This window comes from Alexandromys fortis, unplaced genomic scaffold (genome assembly GCF_014885135.2).
Source record: "Alexandromys fortis isolate MF-2015 unplaced genomic scaffold, M_Fortis_MF-2015_v1.1 scaffold_82, whole genome shotgun sequence".
Classification (NCBI taxonomy): domain Eukaryota; kingdom Metazoa; phylum Chordata; class Mammalia; order Rodentia; family Cricetidae; genus Alexandromys; species Alexandromys fortis.
The window spans coordinates 2,185,663-2,209,695 of record NW_026067963.1 but is presented as its reverse complement, the minus strand read 5'-3'; the positions used below and the strand labels follow the sequence as shown (position 1 = coordinate 2,209,695).

Sequence of the window (24,033 nt, the reverse complement as noted above, 5' to 3'; positions counted from 1 at the left end):
CCCATGATTTGAGGGACAGGTTTACATCTCTCTAGCTTTTTGGGAACTTCCACTGAGCCACGCCCAACAAGCCCGGCTACTGTACTAGCAAGCTAATCAAACATGACAGGAAATGGAAGTGCCAGGAAGTGAGCTTGCTCCAAGACAAGCAGATGCACTCGAGTTTAACAGCTACGGCCAATTAAGAGAAGGTGATTCAGGCAGCCACCTGTGTGCCCGCGAGGTATTCTGTAGTTTTAAAAAAACCCGAGGCTCTCAGTTGTCATTCTAAATGTTTAAGACAGCAGGGTCTGAGTAGGAGCTTCGGCTGTCAGAGTCATGTATTAGATACATGGGTTAACAATGTTCTAACTTCTGCTCATGGATTAACAATGTTCTAACTTCTGCTCACTTAGCAAAGTGCAGCTCTGACGAGACCTTGTCCTTCTCTACTGGCCATGTGACCTGCATGCGGGGCCACTTTGGGCCACTTCCCTGGGCTTCTGGATGGATTTAAAGCAGGTCAAAAGGCCAATCAAGAGCACAGAGCAGCCCAGGGGAACAGAGGACACGGGTTAGCTGAGGTGCAGACAGAACTCTGGTTTCTTACTATCCCAAAGGTGCTTCAGGTTAGAATCTACGCTCAGGGATGTAAAATCCCTGCAGTGAATTTATGAAGTGATCTTGAGTACATCTGAATGCCTAAGCCTCAGTACCCTCGTTTCTAAAGTGGGTAGAAAGGTAGAAACTGCCCTCCTGCACTGCTAGAAGGAGCAGAAGAAAGGGACAGTGGAAACCGAGCCAGAAGGGCTGGACGTGGCAGCTCAGGCCTATCATCCCAAAACAGGCTGAGGCAGGGGGTCTCCCTGAGTTTCCGGCCAGCATAAACTGCAGTATAAGACATTATCTAGGAGAGTTGGAAACAGGGTCTTCTCAGAGTCCTTGTAAAATTTTTGGTTGTGGTATTGGCAGTTCTGAATACAGCATATAATCCTGTTTTAAGCCATGGTAGAGATCAAGTTATTTTTATTTGTCTTCTGTCTTTCTGAGACAAGCCTCCTAGTGACCTGCTAACAGTGGGTAGAACCACCCCCGGCTTGAAGGCCTTGCCCTCTGTGTTTGCACAGAGGCGGAGCTCCCCGAGGTGCACACCAATGACAGAGCGCATTCCAAAAACTCCTCTGACAGTTGACGAGCCCTGGAACTGTCCAGTGGCCTTGGGGGATCTTCCTGGGACTCGTAGTCTGGGACAAACCTACAGCCTACTCCCTCCCTTTCTCCTTCATTGGATCACACGTGGTTCTGATCACACTCACTTGAACCTGGTTCCCTCTGACTGGCTCTCCCTCAGGCTTCTGCCCTGTGAAGAGCCTTGCAGGTCTAATCCTGTCCCCAGAGTCTGCATCACTGTAGACCTCCTGAGCCAACACAGGTTCCCATGGTTCTCTTCTGACAGTGGGCAGCTTGTCCTTTGAGGTCTGGACAGGCAGTTCAGCCGTTCACAGAGCCTTTTCATTAGGGCAGTTGGGAGAAGCAGCGAGGAAGCGGGCACAATACAGATCTTTGTCGGTGCTGAGCTTGTGGGCAATTTAAAGCAGCTGCCTTTTTAGGAAGCCATAGTTTCTGCCCGGGGAAGGTCTAAAAGTGAGTTCTTTAAAAAGAATCATCTTCTTGGTCCAGTAAGTTAAGGCTCACAGTCTTGGGTTCCTAGCCTAGGACACAAGGACTAGATGGTAGGTTTGGAAGGGGACAGGAGGCCACCTTGGTTCTTACACATCATGTGCCAGTATCACACTTTCTCTTTTCTTTTTCTCACATACCAACCTAGATGGTTTTGCTGGATGCAAATTTTACTTAACAAAAATATAGAAAACAAAATCTGTAACAGAATATTAGCTGGGAAATCATCATTTTCCCAAATGGAAAGTACTGGTACTAATTGCTAGTTTAGTGTTAAACCTAAGGAGGGTGAGGGTCCAACCCTGTTTTCCAATAAAAATAGATTAACCAGTGCCACAGACATTTGGGAAAGTCTAAAGGAGCTGTTAGAGGGTGGCTGTCATGTAACGTCACGTCTGCAGAGTACTTTGTGTCAATGGCCGTGATCTTACATGTGTGTGCACATGTGTTTGTGTGTGCGTGCGCATGTGAATGCATAGGTCAGAAGTTACTTTGAGTGCTGTTCCTCAGGTATTGACCACGTTTTTTGTTGTTGATGATGATCTTTATTTGTTTTAAGATAGGTCAGTAGCCGAGAATCATCAAGTATACCTGGGATCGTCCGTCTCTGCCTCATCGGCTCTGGGAATACAGACACACTCCACACCATCCAGCTTTTCTATGAAGTGGGGCTCCCTCTCAGGTCTCACGCACGCATGGCAGCACTCCCCCCCCCCCACCCAAGTTATCTCCACAGCTCAGGCATACATATCCGCTTTTACATGGTTGGTGGCACGGTCCCTCTCATACTCCATAGCTGGAACATTATGAGGTCTAATTTTTCCCATGTAGACGAGATGTTCATTGGGGGTGGGGAAGGATGGGGTGGGCTCACTGACCAGATACCAAATCAAGAAAACAGTATAGCCAGTTTATCCTTGCTCCCTATGCAAACCCTGTCCTCTTGGGTAGTCTCAGGGAGATAGGCCATCGCTGCACAAAGACATCCCAAGCACAACTAGAACGTCGCCTCTGATTTGGAATCTTCCAAGGTGTGAAGAGTTTAGACGTAGTCCACTACAGCAGGACAATCGTGGTGCTGGCAGCAGGACAGGGTGGCCACATGACACCCACAGTCAGGAAGCAGAGAAAGGTGGGCACTGGTGCTCTGTCACTCTCTCCTTTGTCCTGTTTTGTCATCCCGGGGCCTTTCCCCATAGGCTGATGCCAGCCACATTTAAAGCAGGTCCCCCTCCCAGCTCTGAAAACACCACCACCCACCCAGAGGTGTGCCTGGGTATTCAGGTGTTCCAAATGTCGCCAAGTTCACAATGAAGATTCGTTACCATGGCATTCAAAGACGTCAACCTTACTTTTAAAAAACTGTGAGGTTTTGCAATCTGCCAAAGAACCTTCTCATCCAGGCGTCCCTCAAACATCACCATGTGGCTCTTAATTTTAATTCAGCAGCGCATTCTGACCCAGCTCCCCACTTACTCTTATCTCCGGCTATCTGTGGCCTCACCCAAATCCAACCCTCTCCCCATCTCTCATGGCCATGCTTTCCTCAAAGCCTTCACATAAAGCCACTTCCGTCTGCATCCTTCCCAAAGGCCCAGAGCCAAAGCCCTGGGAGCTGGAGAATGAGGATCTGAAAACAAAGCCAGACCTGCAAGAGTAGAACTTTCATTTTTAGAGTAAGGGCTGATTCGGCCTGAATCAAGTAACTGCTCGCCTGCGCATCTACTCAAAATATTTAGCTTTGATTTAAAAAGAAGAAGGAAGGAAGGAAGAGAATGAGAGAGAAAGGAGGGAGGGAGGAGGGGAGAAAGGAAGGAAGAGAAAGAAGAGAGAGAATGAGAGAGAAAAGGAGGGAGGGAGGAAGAGAGGGAGGGAACAGAGAAAGAAGGAACGAAGGGAGAAAGAGAGAAAGGAAGAAGGGAGGAAGGAAAGGAAAAGAGAGAAGAGGAGAGGGGAGGGGAGGGGAGGGGAGGGGAGGGGAGGAGAGGAGAGGAGAGGAGAGGAGAGGAGAGGAGAGGAGAGGAGAGGAGAGGAGAGGAGAGGAGAGGAGAGGAGAGGAGAGGAGAGAAGACAGACCTCTGACATGGACCCTGTAGATGGCTCAGCAGGTAGAGACACCTGCTGCCAAGTCTGACCCACATGTGATCAATCCCAGGAACCCGCATGACCGCATGATACCTTGAAGGAGAGAATCAATCTCCGTAAGCAGTTCTGACTTACACACCTGTGCACACATACGAGGACATTCGTGCGTGTGCACAATACAACGCATACATTTTGAAAAAGATCTTAAAATGCCACATTTACCTTTCCAAAGTCTGAAACACACACTGTCACCACCAGCTGAAGCTTGTTTGTATACTACATATAAAGCAACTGACTCCATGAGTAACCTCTACACACACACACACACACACACACACACACACACACACTCCCTCCTCTTACCCCTGTGTCTTGCTTGGTTTAAACACACTGTTAACAAGGGGTCTCAAGTCGAAGTCTTGTCCCCAACTGAGCCTGAAGCTTCTACTCCACAGACTCCGTCCCCTTGACTTTTAAGCGCTGCTGGCTGGCCCCAGCTTGGGTCTAGACATAAGAAACCCCAGTCTTGCCCCCTCAGAAAAATAAATAAAAACAACCGAGGCTCCCTAAAGATCCAGGATGGGGCGATGCCAAGGGCTGGTAAAACCAGGCTGAGCAACCTTGGTTAAATCACCCTGACCCTACAGTAGTGTCGCCCCAGGAAGCTACAGTGGCGCCTTCTCCAGCTGAGAAATGGCAACCTGCGTGAACGGTCCGGGCGAGGCCTCCTACCCCGCCCGCACGCAGGTCGGAGACTCCGCGCGCTACGTGACCGAGAGGTTCTGGGTGAGGCCGGGAGGCGGTGCCCACAGCCGCGGCGCCGCCCTGGGGGCTCCCTTGCCGCCCCCTCCCCCGGGGGTTGTGTGTGCTCCGGACGCCGCGGGTGGGCGGGAGCTGGGCGAGGGGCGGTGCCGCGCCGAGGGGTGGATCACAACTCCCCAGAGCCTCAAAACCTTCTCTGGAGACCGGACCGGGCCAGTCCTGCAGCCCCGCGCCGCGCCCCGCCCGCTCTGTTGTCCCTCCACCAGCAACCATGGCGAAGCCCCTAACCGACCAGGAGAAACGACGGCAGATCAGCATCCGCGGCATCGTGGGCGTGGAGAACGTGGCGGAGCTGAAGAAGGGCTTCAACCGGCACCTACACTTTACGCTGGTCAAGGACCGCAATGTGGCCACCCCCCGCGACTACTTCTTCGCTCTGGCGCACACGGTGCGCGACCACCTGGTGGGGCGCTGGATCCGCACACAGCAGTACTACTACGACAAGTGTCCCAAGGTACCCGGTGGAGGGCGTTTGCCCTCCCTCCACACCCTGTCCTCGTCCCGACAGTGGGGCCCAGATCTCACCTCCCCCGCAGCGCTGTGCCACCCGTTCTACTGTGTTGTGCGATCCGGAGACCCACTGGTGGCAAGAGCACAGGCCTCCCTCGCCCGTGAACTCAGCAAACTTTATGGAGTGCCTAGTCAGCACTTAACTAAGGGGGACCCGGAGCCTCCTTTGTGGTGTGCAAGTCACGGTTCCAGGCCTCCGACAGTCAGGGGCGGCTGCGGGAGGGGGGCTTGGAAGCACCGAGCTTAATGTTTAGGGAAGTGTAGAGCTCTTCAGCTAGTGACCCCGCCCAGGCCTCAGGGCTGCCCAGCCTAACTGTGCAGCCGAGAGAAGGGGGAAGTCCCGGTCCGGTCCACTACTGCGTACGGAAGCTGCAGTTCCTGAACTTTCTGATTCCTGCAGGATGGGTCAGGCCAAGCCTGAGACTCACCTGCATATATGCCCGTGAACACACTCTCCTCCCTCCCAGAGACCTGCCCCAGACTTGTGGGGGACGCCGCCTTTCGGGGACCTGCTCCCCTTTCTGCCGAGGGCCAGAGTGCAGAATCTCTGGGGGTGGTGGACTTGTAGAGGGAGCAGAACCATCCCGTCGTGACCAATCTAGGTAGAGAACAAAACAGGTACTGAAGGTTAGGGAGGACCGGGTAGGGAGGGGGAGTGAGAAGCAGCAGCCTTAAAAGGACAGAGGATGTTTTGAGAGAGGAGAGTGGAAAAGCCGACTGTGGGGTGATGTTGAAAACGATGAAAGTAGATTCTGGAGGCAAGGGGAAATGCGTATATACACTTACTAGGCGTTTTAAAAAATATAAAAACACCGAGAAAAGTTATCTCTACTGTTTGCGCCTGAGAACTATAGGGATTTCTAAAGCTGTGGAATAAACTCCCGGCGGGTGTAAAGATGCTTTCACAGAGAAGTAAAGATCTCCCCTCTCCAGCTGCCCAGACAGAACAGCAGCGAATGTGTGTCCTTCCAAATCTAAACGTGTAGAAAACACTTGGCGCCTACATTCATCTACTGTATCTCTTTGTTGGTGCAACATATTTTACCTTGCATCAAAAATTTTTAGGAAAAACATTTTTAGGGCTAGTACAGGATTTGTCTGGGTTGGAGCCAGATTTCAGAAATACACACGCACGTGTGCACAGACAGACAGACAGACAGACAGACAGACAGACAGACACATACACACACACTGTAGCATTTAGCATCCCAACACAGAGAGTTTTGTCCTTTGTCCTCCAGTGCTAATCTTCCTGGTTCTCCAGCTAGTTTCTCCCCTGACTCTTCTTTACTATATGAGCTCAGAGCAAGCGGGACAGGGTTACACTGCAGGGCAGCAATGAACATGTTGTGTAACTTCTTAGAAGAGCCTGGTCTACAAGAGCGAGTTCCAGGACAGGCTCCAAAGCTACAGAGAAACCCTGTCTGGGGCAGGAGGGAAAAGGGGGAGCTTGGAAAGTCTTAAGGAAAGTCTTAAAAATTCAGATTCCTCCATGATGGTCTCTGTGGAAGCAGGAGGTCTCCAATCCTTACTGAGTACCTGGGTAAGACCAAGAAATGTGCCCCTGTTCCCTCCCCAGCCTCACTCCCAGGCGTGCCCGCAAATCGCCAAGCCCAGTTCTCTAGCCCCAGCCCCTGTATAAATGCCAAAGCTTTAAGCACACCAAAGCCTCTTCCGGTCCCTCAAACTTCAGCACACAGAAACTCCATCACGATCACGTTCCTCACAGCCCTGACCTCCAGCCCTGACCCGCCCTCTTTTTTTAATTTAGTGACCTTGGTCACCATCATGACAGTCACTCCAACGGAAAACATTGATTTTCTTTTATATTCCCCTTTCAAAAGTCTGCAGGAACCCTCCAAACTTGCCAGTCTGACTTTCTGCCTTGCTGAGAGGGGCCCTACGGGTCAGTTATGGGAACCTTCCTTCCCAGGAACAGTAAGCTAGCAATAGGAGGCTGACCCCTGCTAGCCAGTACACCAATTGGTCAGGAAATTGCCTCTGGGTAGCTTATGTAAATTCCATGGCTTTACAGTCCTGCGTGCTTCAGTGTTTCAGGCTGTTTTAGGCAACTTCAGTTGCACCTCTATTTTATCTGTCAGCTCCCAAAGACACAGCATTTGCAACCCCCATTCCGTGTAGACCTGAGTCCAATTGAGCTTCCCAAAGCAGCGAGCACATCCTACTGTTAAGGTTGGCTCCAGCCCTGATGTAGTCCTGAAGGGCTTCACTGCCATCTTCACAGGTGAACCTGCCCTTCCGTCTTAGCTGACATTACCCTCTGCCCATCTTCCTCCACTGCTCTGCCATTTCACCATCTCCCACTTGGGCGCTCTGCTCACCCTCCACCCTCCCTGTGAAGTGCCCTCCCAGCACGGGTCTCTAGGTACCTCTCCTGCACGTCTCAGATTTGCTATCACATGTTTCAAACCCCTGACAGGGTGCCCTGACAGAAGCACCCAGGTCCTCCGGTTTCTGCTGGGAACAATTTCAAAACTATTTTTTAATGCATTGATACTATATCATCTTCATTCTATCTTTTCAAACCCTTTGTAACTGGTTTTATAAAATGTAGATATAATATTAGGAGTGGTTTGTGCATGAAATTTACAAGGTAAATGAAGATATTCAAATAGTTTAACATTAGGAATGTGTAATACATGTCCACGGGACATTGTGCGAACATAGGTCTGTTTCTCAATATGTTACATATTCTCAAATATAAAGGATATTTTACCTCAAAACATATCACTCATCAGAATAACAGGAAATCTAGCCCGGCAGTGGTGGCACACACATTTAATCCAAGCACCCGGAAGCAGAGGCAGGCGAATCTCTGTGAGTTTGAGGCCAGCCTGATCTATAGAGTAAGTTCCAGGACAGTGAGGGCTATTACACAGTAAAGCCTATCAAAACAAACAAACAAAAAGCCAAAATAAAAATAGGAACTCGCCTATAGTTACTGTCCTTAAAAAGTCTGTCCTCTAGGAAGATACTTTGAGCAAATCTGTCTAAAAGAACCAGAACTATCTTAAAACACTGAAGATGTTTTTCATGCTAATGGATCTTAAGTCAGTGCTGCTTTAGCCTTAAAAGGAAGGTCAAGAAACTTAGCAGAAATGCAATAATTCCAGGCGTGTGACTTCACAGTTGCAAGACAGCGGTATATATCTATTTACAAATGGCATTTGCATAGCTCCTGGAACAGGTAAACGGACTTCATTCCAACAGAGAGAGAATGAAAATATACATATGAAGGCTGGAAAGAGCTGAGCTAATGGTATCTGTGGCTTGATCTGCTGTCCCTCATGGCCTCGTGAATAGAACCCCCAGCCTTGGGTAGGAGCAATACTCTGAACCTTTGGGTCCTAAGTGTGTCCCCAGAAAGATGCCTTTAACTAACATGCATAGGCATCTATCTGATAGGCTGACAAAGACCCAGAAGAAATTTCCTCATAAATGTCCAGAGAAGCTGGACACAAATGCTGTGCTCTGGACAGCAGTATTAGATGTCCAGGCAGGGCACAGCGTTGCCTGTGTTTGTGAAGTTTCAGAACTCAATTGTTTCATAAAATGAAAGTAAGAACGAGTGAAATTTCTGAGTTGATGTAATAGTGATTTCTTACGTGAGCTCTATCACCATTTATTATTATTATATCCTCATCATCATCATCACTGATATGTTGGATTGCCCAAATAATTTTATTTTTGGTTCTTCCTATCCTGTGGAAATGGGGAGCACCTGAAATTTGAAGTGACTTGAACAGGCTCTCACTGCTTTGTTCTGTGCCCTTTGGGGAGCAGGGTAACTGATACAGAGGGCAAAGTGTCCTGAAAGGGGGGCTTCCGTCGCTCCAACGTCCATTCCTTTACATCAGCAAACCCTGCTGCATTTGAAGCGGTTTCAGGTCAGTCTGAACTTTGTGCCTCTCACTTGACTCCGCTCTTATTTACCTGGCTTTTCCCAGGCCAAAGGCAAATAGTTTCTAAGTCCATAGGGAAATTTACTGTCTCATTGAGAACAAACGCTTCTAAGCCTTGGGTCCTCTTGACAGAAGAACTGCTATGTAGACTTCCTGGGGGAGTCTTGGGGGGGTCTTCTTGGGGGAGTCTTCCTGAGTTTTTATTGGTGGGGAGTCTTTCTGGGGGGAGTCTTCCTGGGTGGATCTTCCTGGGGGATTCTTCATGCCAATGGTGAGTCTTCAGTGAAAGAGGAATGTTGTCTAACCCCACCCAACCTGTGTGGGAGCTAGTCTGTGTGTTTCTTAGGTCACAGGGGCAGAAGCAACCGACCTGACCCTCTTAGTCAAAGGTGATGAAGGCAGACAGTCCAAATTGTTTGTCTATAGGTGTTTTATTCATGAAGGCCATGAGCAGGGAAAAACAAAACAAACACATTGAATCCTGTTAGTTTGATGCACTTGTTTCTTTTTCTTCCCGAGGATAAAAAATACCAAGCTACTTTGCCAAAAGTCTTATATAGCATGGTTTCCTCATGTTGGGAGTGGTAGGCTTTGTCAGGCATCCCATCAGGTGACTGCAGGAGCCTCACTTGAGCGCGAGTTAAAGCAGCCCGAGACCTGACGGCTTTCTCTTGGTGGCCTTACATGGATCTGCATCATCATGTGTCTTGACAAGCATGGTTGACCTCACAGAAGAGTGACAGCCCTTCCTCTCTTTATTTCAGAGGGTTTATTACCTCTCTCTGGAGTTTTACATGGGCCGAGCATTACAGAACACCATGATCAACCTCGGCTTACAAAATGCCTGTGACGAGGCCATTTACCAGGTATGTCATCCTCATGTTCTCACGTCTTCTTTCTCCACATTTCCAGTTCACTTCACACACACACACACACACACACACCACATGCACATTTGCATGACAAGTTGCTTCTTAGGTTTTTTTTTTTTTACAAACAATGAGAAATAAACACAAGTTGCAGAACTGAGGCCTGGATGTGGTGGCACACACCTTTAAACCCAGCACTGGGGAGGCAGGAGCAGGTGGATCTCTGAGTTCAAGGCCAGCCTGGTCTACAGGATGGAGGGAAAAGGAAATTAGAGAATGGGTTATCAGGCGTGAGGATTTTGTTTTGCAATCAAAGTCTTGGATAGTTTTTCTGAAACAAACCACATTTTTAAAACGAAACTTGTAAAAGTCTTCATTGTGAGAATTACAAACCTGATGTAGATCAGGCCGCATCCTTCCTTTTAAGAAATGATCCGAGTTTGAAAGTGTCAAGATGATAACGTTTGAAAATCCGTTGTCTTGTTTCTCTCTGGCCTAAGGAGACGGAAAATACGCTTCCACTTAAGGAGTCCTAACTTGCTTGTTTGTTTATAAGGACACATTCCAGCCCTTCCTCCAGGTGTCTGTCCGCCAAAAAACAAGAAGTTCTTCACCTTTCTGATGAGTCTGGATGGAAAAGCATGTATTTACAAATGACACGTGGGTCAGAAAGCCCCTTCTTTCCCCAGGGCTGGGATGGTGCCTAGTGTGGCCTGCTACCTATCGTCCTGGGCTAGCGTCCTTCGTGTTGGTTAGGTAGAGCACTTCCTGCCAAAGAGCCACCGCAGCTCTCCACCACTTCCCTTTCTTCCCCTCATACTAGAAAAACATTGCATACCTTCCTTGGAGAAGCCTCTACGCAAGCCCTGCATCTGTGTGGTCAAGGCTCAGAGCTTCTTGGTTTCCCACTTTGTAACTTTTCAAGATCATGAGAGCTGGTTAGCATGGAGCATGGGCTGCATAAGGACCGAGGAATCCCTGGTCACCAGGGAGCAAATTCAAAAGCCCCTTCCCAGTAAAATGGTGCAGAGCCATGTCTGAGTTCCTGCGAGATCTAATAACAACCCTTTCATAAGGAAGTAACAGGGTAGAAGGGTGGGGGTCCTGAGAAGTGGCTCAGAGAAAATGTGGGCATCACTTTAGGCACTTCCTTCTTGTGCATATGTTTTCAATATTGAAATTAATTTCCCACAAAAAACTATCCAAGATAAAGGCGCATGCATCCAAGCCCTGTGACCCGAGTTCAAACCCTGAGATCCACACGGCGGAAGAATAGCGCTGACTAGCAAGTTGCCCTCTGTCCTACACAAGCACAGGAGGAGAGGAAGGGGAGAAGAGGCAGGTTTTTTTTTAAACTTCCTAATTTGAGGTGGGGTATGTGACCTTCAGATATGGTCACAGCTGTTTCACAGTAGGTTAGCCTTCAGTGAGGTCGGGCGAGATTATCTAGTCCACAGGAAGCAGGCCACTGGGTTTATGACAACATCAGTTTCCTCATAAAATAAGTAATCGGTAGCGTAGAGTCTGCTGCAGGACCCTGGTGGGACCCAGTGCTAGTGGCTTCAGGACTGTGATCCCAGCACTTTGGAGAATGGAGCTAGCAACTGTCCCCAAGTGGAGACAGGAGGCTGTCCCCACCGACCCTCATATTTTTAAAGTAATAATAGCATATGATACATATTACAATAGTAATAACATATGATACATCTACCCAAGACTAATGCTGTTGTTTTGTTTATACAATATCATTTGGCTCACAACCCTAAATTAAGTAGGTACCTTCATCTTCCACATTTTACAAGGGAGATTTAGCAGTCTCTATCTAAGGGCCAATATTAAGGAAGTAGCGTGGTCCACAGAGGAGATCTAGGATGATGCTTCTCCATTCCTGGCCAGTCCATCTTGGACCCCTGGCACCAGCAGTTGCCAGCTTCTGCAGTTAACAATGCAGTATCAATACATGCCTCAAACAAATCGTAGCCAGATCAAGCACACGGATCACCCTGATGTCTGGCCAGTGCTTTTGGAAGTGGTTGTTGTCCCTGGAATGGCCTGCATGTATATCTGTGTCTGATATTGTTCTCCTTTCTCCTCAGCTTGGATTGGACATAGAGGAGTTAGAAGAAATTGAAGAAGACGCTGGGCTCGGCAATGGTGGTCTGGGGAGGCTTGCCGGTAAGCACAGCAGGAATGGGCTGTACCATCTGGGCAACCCATTCTTTTCGAGCATCATACACAACCATGTTTGGAAGAGCCAACTGGCTCCTTAGAGGAAGGAGACAGCATGGCCCCTCTGTAGATTTGTTCTTGAATTTCCCCTGTGGGCTGATCAACGCCAGAGAGAAGAGAACTTGGAAAAAAAAAGTGTTGCTTAAAGCCTGCTCCGGCATTGCTTAAACCCCAGAGCTAACCAGATCCTTCCTGTTCACTCAAGGGTTTCCAAAGTCGCCTGTTTACCTCACTGCTGTTTGTTCACACGACTGGTCAGTTCCCATAAATTCTAAGACTTACCTTGCACACTACAGTTCGCTGTTTCGATTGGCTGGCAGGCAGTGATGTCGTTAATATACCGCCTTTCGTATGCATACAGACTGAGTTCTTTGCTGTACTTGAGGAATGGCTTTTTTGCAAACAGGGAAGAAAATGTTTACAATATAACACTAGTTCTGCCCACTGCAACAAAATATGCAGCAGTTTAAGGAAGGGAGGGTTGAGTTTTGCTCAGAGTTCCTGCTGGGGAAGTCATGATAACAGGTGTTATAGGCATCTGCATCAGGAAGCAGAGGGGATTAAATGTTCGTGCTCAGACAGCTTTCTCCTGTTTCTACAGTCCAGGGCCCCAGACCATGGAATGGTGTCCCTCTTGCTGCCGCCACATTCAGAGTGGGTCTTCCCACCTCAATTAATTCACGTGATCCCACACAGGCTTACCCAGAGATTTGTCGCTTGAGCTATTCTAGATCCTGATTGACCTCATATTAAACATCACATTCTGTAACCAAGCATTTCCCTGCCTCTGGAGAGTTTCTCCAAAGCAAACACCAAATGCAACATGTGGGCTAGACAGCGAACCCACAGGAAAGCTTTGTTACAGTATTGTTTCTAAAGCGCCATTAAAAGTTGCCCACCCATACAGACACACTTGCCTAGTTGATGAACTTGCCTGCGTGAATGACCATCACCATGTTCAAAGCAAGTTCCATTAAAACCCGGGCAGAGTGGTGCCCTCTATATTCTTAAAAGATTACACCTTCTTCGAGTTCTGTATATAGAGAGACATGGGAGAGTTTGAATTCAAATACTAAGTTTAGCTTAAATGTTAAATGTGCCTGCTGACGTCCAGAGAGGAGCCTGGGCTTAAAGGAGGCAATCAAAGGGGATGCTAGCACATTCCTTTAAAGTCTGCGAATTTTGCATCCCCTCTCGTGTTACTAGAAAGTCGTTTGCATCTGTTTCGTTTTATCGGGACCTTTCAGTGTTGCTGGCAGTGTGCTTTTAGTGTGGCCACTAGTGGTGAAATATAGAAAAGTGCTTCAGGTAGGCTGCTTGCCCTCATCCTGTGAAGTCACTCATCTGAGGATTTCCCAGGCTTGCCTGGGCCGTAGGGAGGGTGGCAGCCCTACTGGAACGCCTGTCTGAGAATAGGAATTGGTCTGCTTTGCTTTTACGTGCTCTTCAACGTTGGCTGGCACCGTTCACTCTGCTCTGGACTTGCCATTAATGGCTTGCTCCTCCGCTGTTTGGGCAGAATAGAGCAACAAGTGAGACGGAGTCGTCTCAGATGCCTTAGTCTCTTCCCTGACTGTGAAAGTCGGACCCCACCTGCTCAGGCTCTAAGAATGAACTCACAGGGACCTAGGGAATGCCAGGACAGCCACGGGTCAGACAAAGCAGGGACGTTAGGCTGACTGTAGGCTTAGCTATGTGTCCATATCTCTGTCTTAAGAGTTAGGCTAGGAACCCAGCGCAGACCCTTACAACTCAAATTAAATTCCTGCTGTAGGTTTCCTCATTCCCTGGCAGCTCAAGTTCCCAAGAGGGACAATCAGATTAATGTAACCCTTTGGATTGTGTCCAGGCGCTAGGTAGATCCTTCTCTTCCTACTACCGATGGGCTCTTCTAGTTCAGATGCTCTGTCATTAGCTAACAGAAAATCTAATAAGAAAATCATTACATCAGCAATGGCATGGCGATCACAGGACAAGAGCCCCAGACATTAGGGCTGATTAAGTCCAAGCTCTATTATTCCAGTATTCTGGGGCTCTATAGTTCTCCCCCACTCTCTCCATCCCCTTCCCTCACAATGCAAATGACAAAAACAGCAAGGGAAATCTTGCACTGAAGCCCCCTACCCTCAGCAGAATTCCTAGTACTCAGGTGAATTGGATGCCCTTACCACAAATGGCTAAAAGGCTTAGATCAGCGAAGTGGGATCCACTTCCTGGTGCCTACAGTCACAAGTGTCCCAAGAGCAATGGAATTCCATCAGTCAGTTGGGTGCTATGACAGAACAGGTCTCACATAAGTTTCTGTATCTTGGGGATACAGTTCTGCAGGCAGCCACAGAGACAACTTCCTTTAGAAGAGCAGTTGTGGGTGACAACAGTCAACCTACCCACTGTAGGTGGCCTCCATATTTGTTCTCAAACAATGCTCATATGTGCACAATGGCTGTTCGAGATGGTAAGGAAGGATGTCTTCAGACATTTTTACATTTTCTAACTTCTTCATGGTATTAACTCTGTAATTAGAAAAGGTTATTTAGAAACCCAGTAAGTTTCGTGCAGTGATCCCTGTGTTCAAAAGCAAATGTCTCCTGATAGAAGACTGTTGTTTGGCCTCCGTGTTTTTAAAAGAAAGGTTTGGCATTGATGCTAAGCCTCCTGATTATTTTTGTCCATGTGGTCAAATTCAGCCTGTTTCCTGGACTCCATGGCAACGCTGGGACTCGCAGCCTATGGATATGGCATCCGCTATGAATACGGCATCTTCAACCAGAAGATCCGGGAGGGATGGCAGGTATGCAGACTGTCTCTTGCTGTGCTGTCCCCTGAGCTTTCTTTGTGTTCTGGCGAGTGTGCAGCGCACCTTTCCCACAGCACCCGACTGATTTCTCTGGTATCCGGCTGGCGGCAGTGGACACTGTCTGCTCCCCGTTCTATACAAGTCACATGAGCTGAGAGCCCGTGGGTATCATTCACCTCCAGGTCCGTGACACCTGGCACAGAGCCTGGCTCTCGCTAGCTGGTTCATGGCCCGTTTCCTAACCTCTGTAGCTCTCAACTTGCAGTCTAGAAAACAAGAGCAATAGCAGTTATGTGTCTCTTGTGTTAATAACTTCAGGGCTGGAGAGATGGCTCAGTGGTTAAGAACACCTGGGTTCAATTCCCAGCACCCACACTGCAGCTCACAATCATGTATAACCTCCAGTTCCAGGGGATCTGACACACTCGCATAAAGTATATACAGGCAAAACACCAGTGCACGTTAAATAGTAAATAAATAAATAAATCTTTAAAAAAGAAAAATGTAATCTTCAACACATTACCTATGGGACTCTGCCTACAGTGAGTACTCACTGAGTTGGAGTGACTCCATCATTACACAAACACAGAAACACAGAGGAAGACATGTGGGCGAGAGCTGTGATCTCGTCAGCAGGCCTCCCCGGGAGGAAGCATTGCCAGACTGCAGCAAAGTAGGGTTTCCCCAGCTTGTACTGCTGGTCAGCAGGGGTCAGTGTCTGCAGCTATCTGGGTCCACAGTCAGTGTTCTTGTGTACACAAGAGTCTTGCCCTCCTGGGCATGGCTGTATAAGATCACACAAGCATACTCTCTTTGTATACAATACTACTAGATAATCTGTTGACTGCTAAAGAACTGGACACATATTTAATACTCGGTCCTACATGAGCGTGGACAAACCTGTCCAGACGACTGTAGTTATACCTTTGTAGATCTCAGCTACTGGTTTCTTTCATCTCTGGTAGCTTTTTGAGTCTTTGGTCAAGGCCACTGTGGAGTTTCCCCTGATCTTAAGTGTAGACTGCGCCCTCTCCCTCTCTGTGTTTTACATACACGCCATTGATGAAAATGTATAAACTGCATTTCCAAAAAGTTGAACTCTGTCAGCTTCACGTGGGGATCCAACATCCTAGAGCAGGGGTTTGGCGGGGCTGTGTAAGGAAATGAAGCCGACTTAGGGAGGGTAAGTCAGGTTGGGGGCCCGAGATCCGCTTTCTGCTTCCCCAGTACCTAGCCACCAAGGAAGGAAGGAAGGAAGGAAGGAAGGAAGGAAGGAAGGAAGGAAGGAAGGAAGGAAGGAACTATAAAAGATTTGGTGTGAATGTTGAATGGAAAACAAAGTTTCTGAAGGACACTGCTGGGAACCGAGTCGGAAGACGTTAAGCTATAAGCAAAATGTCAAATTTTGCTAAGGACAAGTGTTGGGTATTGCTAAGTAAATAAAAAAAGCACTAAGTAAATAAAAACTGCGAGGCAACATGAACCAGAAGGACTCAATGATTCCTAACTGAGATCTAATTTCACTCCTCATAGATCTCCATGAAGATTGTGTTGCCCCTGTTCTAGCCTTGGTCTTTTTATCTTCACGGTGGAGAGGCCAACTTCCCAGAGATCCTATGAGAACCTGCAGAATGGGCACACAAACGGGCTCTTGGGAAAAGGAGAGTAACTCCACCAAGTGTGGAGCTCTGTTAGAAAACGTTAATGTAACCATGGCTACCGCATGCTTGAGTGCTTTTATTAAAGCAGAAGGTCATTTATGTTGTTTGGGGAGAAAAGGGATCTAGAATTGTATGACCGGACTGACGACAACTGTCCAGGAGAGAAAATGTTTTAGGAAGGAAAATAGATCAGGAGCAGCAGACGTGGCTCAGTGGCTAAGATTAATGCACTTAACGATCTTGCAGAGGAGCCAGGTTCCATTCCCGTGGAAGCTTACGGTAGGCACCTGTAACTTCAGTTCTGAGGGATCTCACTTCTTCTCCTGGGCTCCACAGGCTCCCGTGACACCCATGAATCACACAGAAACATCAATTTAATGAATAAATAAGTCTTTTTTAAAATTTATTTTTATTTATTTACTTACATATTTATTTATTTATTTATTTATTTATTATGTATACAATATTCTGTCTGTAGCCTGAAGGCCAGAAGAGGGCGACAGACCTCTTTACAGATGGCTGTGAGCCTCCATGTGGTTACTGGGAATTGAACTCAGGACTTTTCGAAGAGCAGGCAATACTCTTAACCACTGAGCCATCTCTCCAGCCCTAAATAAGTCTTTAAAAAAAAAAAAAAAGAAAGGAAGGAAAGAACATAAACCAAATTTCAACATGATTTATCTTGTTGGGATTTCAGCGAGTGTTTGTTATCTTCCATTTGATATTCTACGTGTCTCATATGCCATAGGAAATGTGTGCTTTATACATATAAAATGCTGTAGAAATGAAAGCATGCATTTCTTTTCCCAGTAGCTAGAGTCTTCACTGCGCACTGAGCTTAGCAGGGATTTATCCATGTGGCCAGCATTTCCACACCCACCTCACCGGATGACTCCCGCATCCATGCTCTGCCTGGGAAGTAGACTGTGTGGTTCTCATTGTGGTCCAGACCATTGAAGACTTTCTTTTCTTAGGTTTTTGTTTTGCTTTGGGTTGGTTTGGTTTTGGTTTTTCGAGACAGGGTTTCTCTGTGTAGCCTTGGCTGGTCTGAAACTCGCTCTGTAGACCAGGATGGCCTCAGACTCAGAGATCTACGGGCCTCTGCACCCCCAAGTGCTGGGATTAAAGGTGTGTGCCACCACCACCCAGCCATTTCTTAGTTTTTAAGCTACTTTTGTATGAAAGATTCTAAAGAAACTCAGGAAACAAATCTGAAATTCCTCAAATGCATTTCCCCCTTCAATTTCATTCTTAATCCTATAGACCAAGGAGATATATGTTTATAGCATTCTAAATTTTAAGAAGAGAGTCTGGGGCTATAGATGTAGTATCAGTGGTAGAGGGTTCACCTATATACGTGGAGCCCTGGGTTTGACACACACACACATACACACTGCTGCCTCCAGCATCGAGTAAACCGGATTGTGTCAGTGCCCACTTATAATACCAACACTAGGAAGGTGGAAGCCAGAGGACCCAAGATCATCCTCCACTACTTACCAAGTTAAAATGCTAGCCTGCACTACGTGAGACCCTGTCCAGAGAGGGGGGGTTGGGGAGCAGAGATAGAGAGGGGAGTAGAAGAGGGAGGGAGAGAAAAAGAGACCAATAGCTTCTGCTAATTCCAAAGTTAACCCCATCAGACATCATCACTTCTTTAATTGTGTCTTACAAATGGAATCAGAGGACATACAGTTCTACTCTCCGGCTACATTATTTCTCAAGATGGGCTCGTAAAGGGCAAATGTAAAATATGTCACGTCATAAAACAAAACCATTTCCGTGAAAAAAAATGCCAGGAAGTCTGCAGTCCTTCAGATTATGCTATGGTCTCGTTCCTGTACCCTGCTCCCTGCTATCCTGCACCCCAGCTCCCCTCCCCCTACAGCAGATACAGCCGATACTGATGAGAGGTCACCAGCTGGGAACATTTTTAAAGACTGATTGACTTTTAACTTTCGGGTCTGTTCAAAGAACATTTGCAGAAAAGTGTGTTGACTGAACTGAGGAACGTAATTATGTGGTTAAAATTCTGGACTTGCCACAAATTCTCACGGGAACCCTGGAATCTGATCATGATAGTCCCTCATGAAGGCACTTGGCTGTCGGGAGGAAGAGGAGAATACCATTAAACAGCGTCTCCTAGAAGGACAGCTGATGGCAAAGGTGCTCGCAGGAAGGACTGACTTAGTCCCCTCTTAGAACCGGTGCCGAGCCTTGACAGCCAGTCTCCTGGTTTCCGCTGCCATGCGAGCCTCTAGTCATTGTTACTGAATTACCGGGGCTCCCCAGAAATGTCTTTCAATTATGTGTGTTCTCAATAAGCAAAGTCTCTCTTGGCATTTGTTCACGAGTTCATCCTCTGTGCCCCACATTTGAGGCAGAAAGTGTTTCTTGGAACCCTGTCACCAGTGCGGTGCCAGAGCTGACCTCTGCTTCGCGGCTGGCTCCACTTGACTCCACTGGGTCATCCCTCCAGGGAGATGCCCAGGCTGGAAGCCAGCTAGCTTCACTCTCAGGAGCCACAGTTGCCGTGAATCAGCACCCCCAGCCTCCTGCCGGAGCCCCTGGTACAGTCCTCCAACCTACTTGAGTGTAAGGATCAAACAAAGCTCATCTCCCACCCGCTCCGCACGTTCACATACCTCAGTGATTAGTGCTCCCAGAGATCCCTGCGGCTTCAGGAGAATCTAATTCGCAGCACGAAATGGAAGTCAAGACGAGTTTTGCCCTTCCCACCGCACCTGTGGCTCCTCCTCCCGTCTGCGGTGATGAGCCTGTGACTGTGAAATCCCTACCTTTCAGCTCGCCTTAGAAACCATCCTGAGACAGCTGGAAGTGCTGTTCACTGATTCCTTTCTGATTCAGCAAGGGACTCGGACTGAAATCAGCAAACAAACATGGCTCCTTACAAAAAGTGTTAGCCACAGGAAACAAAAACAGCCATTTTGGGGCAGGGCAGATGAAGCCAACATGTGAGTGGTCAGCTGACTACTCACAAGAGCAAAGGTCACTCAGAATGGGAGTGGGGAAGGAATGGGTATGAGGCGCCATCCTGTCCCTTGGGCATTTCTGCTCCTTGAGGACAAAAGAGCCTGTGATGGAGACACTTTTCGCAGCAGAAACGTGGCTTCCGTTCTCCCAAGTTCATGACTTCCTATAGGAAAGTCCTCGTTGCCACATCTTCCTCTTGCCGTCCGTCCCTTCTGTGGTGTTCAACAACAGACCAGTGCAGAAAGGGGAACACCTCGTTCACACTGACCAGGCTCTCCATCTACCCACCCATCTGCCTATTTATTCTGTGCATGTGGAGGCCAGAGGTTGATGTGTCTTCCTGCATCCCTCTCGACCTTATTTTTTTTTTGTTGTTGTTTCGTTTGTTTGTTTTTGTTTTTCGAGACAGGCTTTCTATGTAGTTCTTGCTATCCTGGAATTTACTTTGTAGACCAGGCTGGCTTTGGACTCACAGAGTACCAAGTACTGGGATTAAAGGCGTGTGCCACCACCGACCAGTCTGACCTTATTTTTTGAAACAGGGTCTCCGTGAGCCTGGAGCTCAGTGATTTGGCTAGTTTGGCTAAATAGCCCATCCTGCATGCATTGTCTTCATACCCTCCTCTCAGTGCCAGGGTTACAGGTGCTCACCCCACCCCACGTGTCTGTCTTTTAAGTGGGTGCTGGGGATCCAAACTAAGGCTCTCAAACTTGCCCAGCAAGCACTTTACCTGCAAGCTTCTTATCAGCTGAAAAACTCCACAAGTGCATAGTTTATTAAGTGCACTTAGTTAATTAATTAATTAAACTACACCCCTCGGTACAGCGGTGTTATTGGTTTACTCTTCTTGATTGCTACACAAACCAAAATTAGTTTGATGTCCTGAACGCCCTAAATAGGAAATCTGGTTTTCTTTTTCTTTTTTTGGAACAGTTTGTTATAGAGTAACTTAAATACTGTGGAAGTTGAAATTGTCAAAATTAATTCCTTACTTTTTAGTATAGGGCATCTTCAAGTCATAATGCATCGTTTGTTACCAAGTCAAAGTTCTGTAAGGATTAAAGTGAGCAGTGAAGACTACGAAATTCTCTCTGCCTGTGATGAAATGAGCGTTAGTTAGTAAGAGGGTGGTCTCTAGGAGCATTCCCTAGCTCATTATGTGCATTCCAGGCACCAGAATCTTGACTGAAAGCTTCACGTTGGACCATGTGGTCCAGAAACTCAACCGTTAGCCTTTCTAGAGGACATCCCCAGATGTGAAGTCGTGGGCTCTGAATCACAAAACAAGCCTGTCAGGCGCTATCATCTTCCTTCTATGTGGCCTTGAACTGTCATATTTCCTCATCTCTGAAAAGATGGAAATCTTAGCGTTGCTGTGAGACTTAAATACAATAGTACGCATGAAACACGCCATTGTCGGTGAGCGCTGTCATTGTCTTAGGATGTGAGACAGGAGCAAAGGTGAAATGAGGTAGGAAGACCCATAGGATTTCCTTCCCAAAGTGGCACTCTTGAGCTGCTGTCAAAGATACCGCGTGTTGTACTATAACCGGTGGGCTGGGACCGTGTCTCCTTTCTAGGTGGAAGAGGCAGATGACTGGCTCCGACACGGGAACCCTTGGGAGAAGGCGCGCCCCGAATTCATGTTGCCCGTGCATTTCTACGGAAGAGTGGAGCACACCCAGACTGGGACCAAGTGGGTGGACACCCAGGTAATCCGGTGTTCTCACGACAAACGTCACAGCACAGGGGACGTTGCACTGAGCAGGGTGTAGGGTGTAGCGCTACACCGTGTCAAGAATGAAGTCTTGAGCAGACACGACGGCGCACGCCTTTAATCCTAGCCCTCGGGAGGCAGAGGCAGGTGGATCTCTGTGAGTTTGAGGCCAGCCTGAACTACGCAGAGTTCCACAGTAGCCAGGGCTATGTTGAGAAACCCTGTTTCAACCACTGCCCCCACAAAAAAAAAAGAAAGAGAGTGGCGTCTTGTGTATCAAATAGCGGAGTGAAGTTGTGTAAATAAACATGCAGGTCCTCTTGTGCTGCCGTTCCTGTGGGAGATAAGGGCCCTGAGGACAAGAGGGAAGTGCCTTGCCCAAGGTTAACTGATTGACCGTGCCGTTTCGCAATCAGCTTGATCAGATATTAATCAACTTGGTAGTACCTAGCTGATAGCTCCCTGGATGTTTAGTTCTTTGGTTTTATAAACATTGTTGATACCAAAGTAAAGTCAGTTTCAAAGCTTTTGCTCAGCCCATCACGGTACATTTTAGTACGGTAGTCTTCAAAGATGTTCGCGGCCTCAGCCCACAGCACAATCTGTGTACAGTGCTGGACCTGTGATCCGTGATCACTTCTGAAAAAGTGCTGCTGCTGTTTCTTCAAGGGCACTTCCTCTGGAATGAGTCTTTGTCCCACCATCCAATGTGCGTATGGCCCAGTCGGCAGATTATAGCTAGTTCTTTGGCATCTGTGATTCTCTGTCATATTTTCTGGTAAATGACCTTACTCCCTATTGGGCTGCCTTGTCCAATCAGCACAGCTTCTCTTGATATATTTGCTGAATAAAAGAGGTCTCAAGGCGCTTATCTTAATCATTCTTCAGAACCAACTAAATAATGCCCTTCTATGTCAGATGTCTTAGCATGTTTCAGCATGCCTGACTTATAGCTGATTTCTTTCTTAAACTACTGGTTTATTTTACTAATCCCTAGAGAGATATTCAAAGTTCAGAAAAATAAGACTTAAAATGTTCCCATCTGAATGTGAACTTACGTGGCACACCAAGTGACGGGTGAGGACCGAACCAGTGAAATGATGTAGGGTATAGACCAGTACTTAGACTTAAAGGTAAGGTCCTGCTTTATTTTGTTTTCCATGTCTGGCCACAGTCTAAGCTGCACTTGGTCACAAATGCTGCCGTGTGAACTATAAACAGACCGGGTAATCCACTCTAAGAAACGGCACACTTGTTTGTATTAAACTAGTGTGGCATAGAGTTTGGTGCCTGCAACTTCATTAGCTTCCGATCTATCCAAAATTCTGCAGCGTATGCAATCAATCCCAGAAGCGTTCTGTTTGTGCTGGAGGGCCTGCGGCTGGGCAGGTTTGTTTTCACAACGCACCTTTGGATAGTGTCATGGCGAATCCAGACATTCAGTCACAAGGTACTTGTGTCTATGTCTAGAGAAGCAAGGTTGTGGGCCAGAGATGATATACAGAGTTGGCTGAAGCCCTGCAGGACGCTATGGGTGAGAGAGTCATCGCCTGGATCAGCCCCACATTTGTGACTGGTGAGGTCAGAGCGCATGAGGCCAGACACGCTCTGAGCACGCAGGGAATGGCTTCCAACAAGCGGAGCTGTTTGCTCGCTGTTGTGTAACTCAGGCCCACGGGGGAAGTGGATACCAGAGAGAATTAGCTGTGCTGGTGATGTGTGGGAGCCAAACGAGGAAAGATGAGGAGAGGGAGCAGCAGGAAGAAGTGGGGGGTCTTCATGGTACGGGGCGCCACGTGTGAAGGACAAAGGGCAGGAAGGGTTTGCAGGAGAGTGTCAGCCTCAGCACTGCTCTGAGCCAGTAAGTCAAGCATACCTGTGGGAAACTCTGTAGTCTCCAGACATGTTGGCCCATCCCAGAAGTGACACACAGCCTTGGGGTGAGCTATGAGGGCACGTAGCTCTGAAGCCCCTGAAAGGAGATCCAAGCTGGATGATCCTTAGCCTGCCTCTGTAACGCTGGGCGGAGCAGAGGGCAATTCCTGTTTAAACCCAGAGTCATTTCCAGTCTACAAATGACACCTCCTGATTGGTGACCTTCACTTCTAGGTGAAACATCTTCAAGTAAGGGTGATTTATTCCATCAAGGTCCCAGTGAATGGGCTGGACCAAATGATGAACCATATCCTTCCATGCAATCTTCCTGCCAATCTCCTTCCTTGAACCTTGGCCCTGATGAGACGTATTATTAATAAACAGGTCATTTTTCATATGAATTTTAAATGTCCTCTGAAACAGTTCCCTTCCCCGTCCATCTGTCTGAATAGCTGTCACAAAGATGGGGCTAGAGTTTCCAAAGCTGGCGTTCTTGAACCGAGCTCGGCTAATTATCACCTGACTCGGCAGATCATGACAGAAGTCACTAAAACAGCTTTTCACAACGTCAGAAAATCTGGCTAGCACGACATTTTAAATGCCTCGTGTGGGGTAGCGCCATTGCTTTCCCGTCCTGTTGGATTTTAGCATGTTCGACATCAGATCATGTCGTGACCTACACAGAGCCTGCCCCGACTGCTGCTGCCCTTCAGTAGGTCACGTTCGTGTGCATGCATTTGCTTACACACCACGGTTAATTATCCTAAATCCTTTTCTACCACTAAAACCACGGCGGTTCGTTCCAGTGCTGTGGCAGTACTTTCTCATCGGGACCACCAACTCCCAAATAATGACACAGAGACTTTATGAAATTGTGAAAACTTGGCCTTT

The 24,033-nt window shown here is 47.7% G+C and overlaps 1 protein-coding gene across 1 annotated transcript in view; it reads left to right on the top strand.

Moving 5' to 3' along the window:
- Positions 1-4,655: 4,655 nt before the first annotated feature.
- Pygl (glycogen phosphorylase L) overlaps positions 4,656-24,033 on the top strand; it is a 34,799-nt gene continuing 15,421 nt past the window's right edge. The window contains exons 1-5 of the mRNA XM_050153534.1: positions 4,656-5,020; positions 9,764-9,865; positions 11,965-12,043; positions 14,785-14,888; positions 21,131-21,262. Coding sequence (XP_050009491.1) covers positions 4,778-5,020; positions 9,764-9,865; positions 11,965-12,043; positions 14,785-14,888; positions 21,131-21,262 — 660 coding nt within the window. The 5' untranslated portion in view covers positions 4,656-4,777. The remainder of the gene's footprint in view (positions 5,021-9,763; positions 9,866-11,964; positions 12,044-14,784; positions 14,889-21,130; positions 21,263-24,033) is intronic.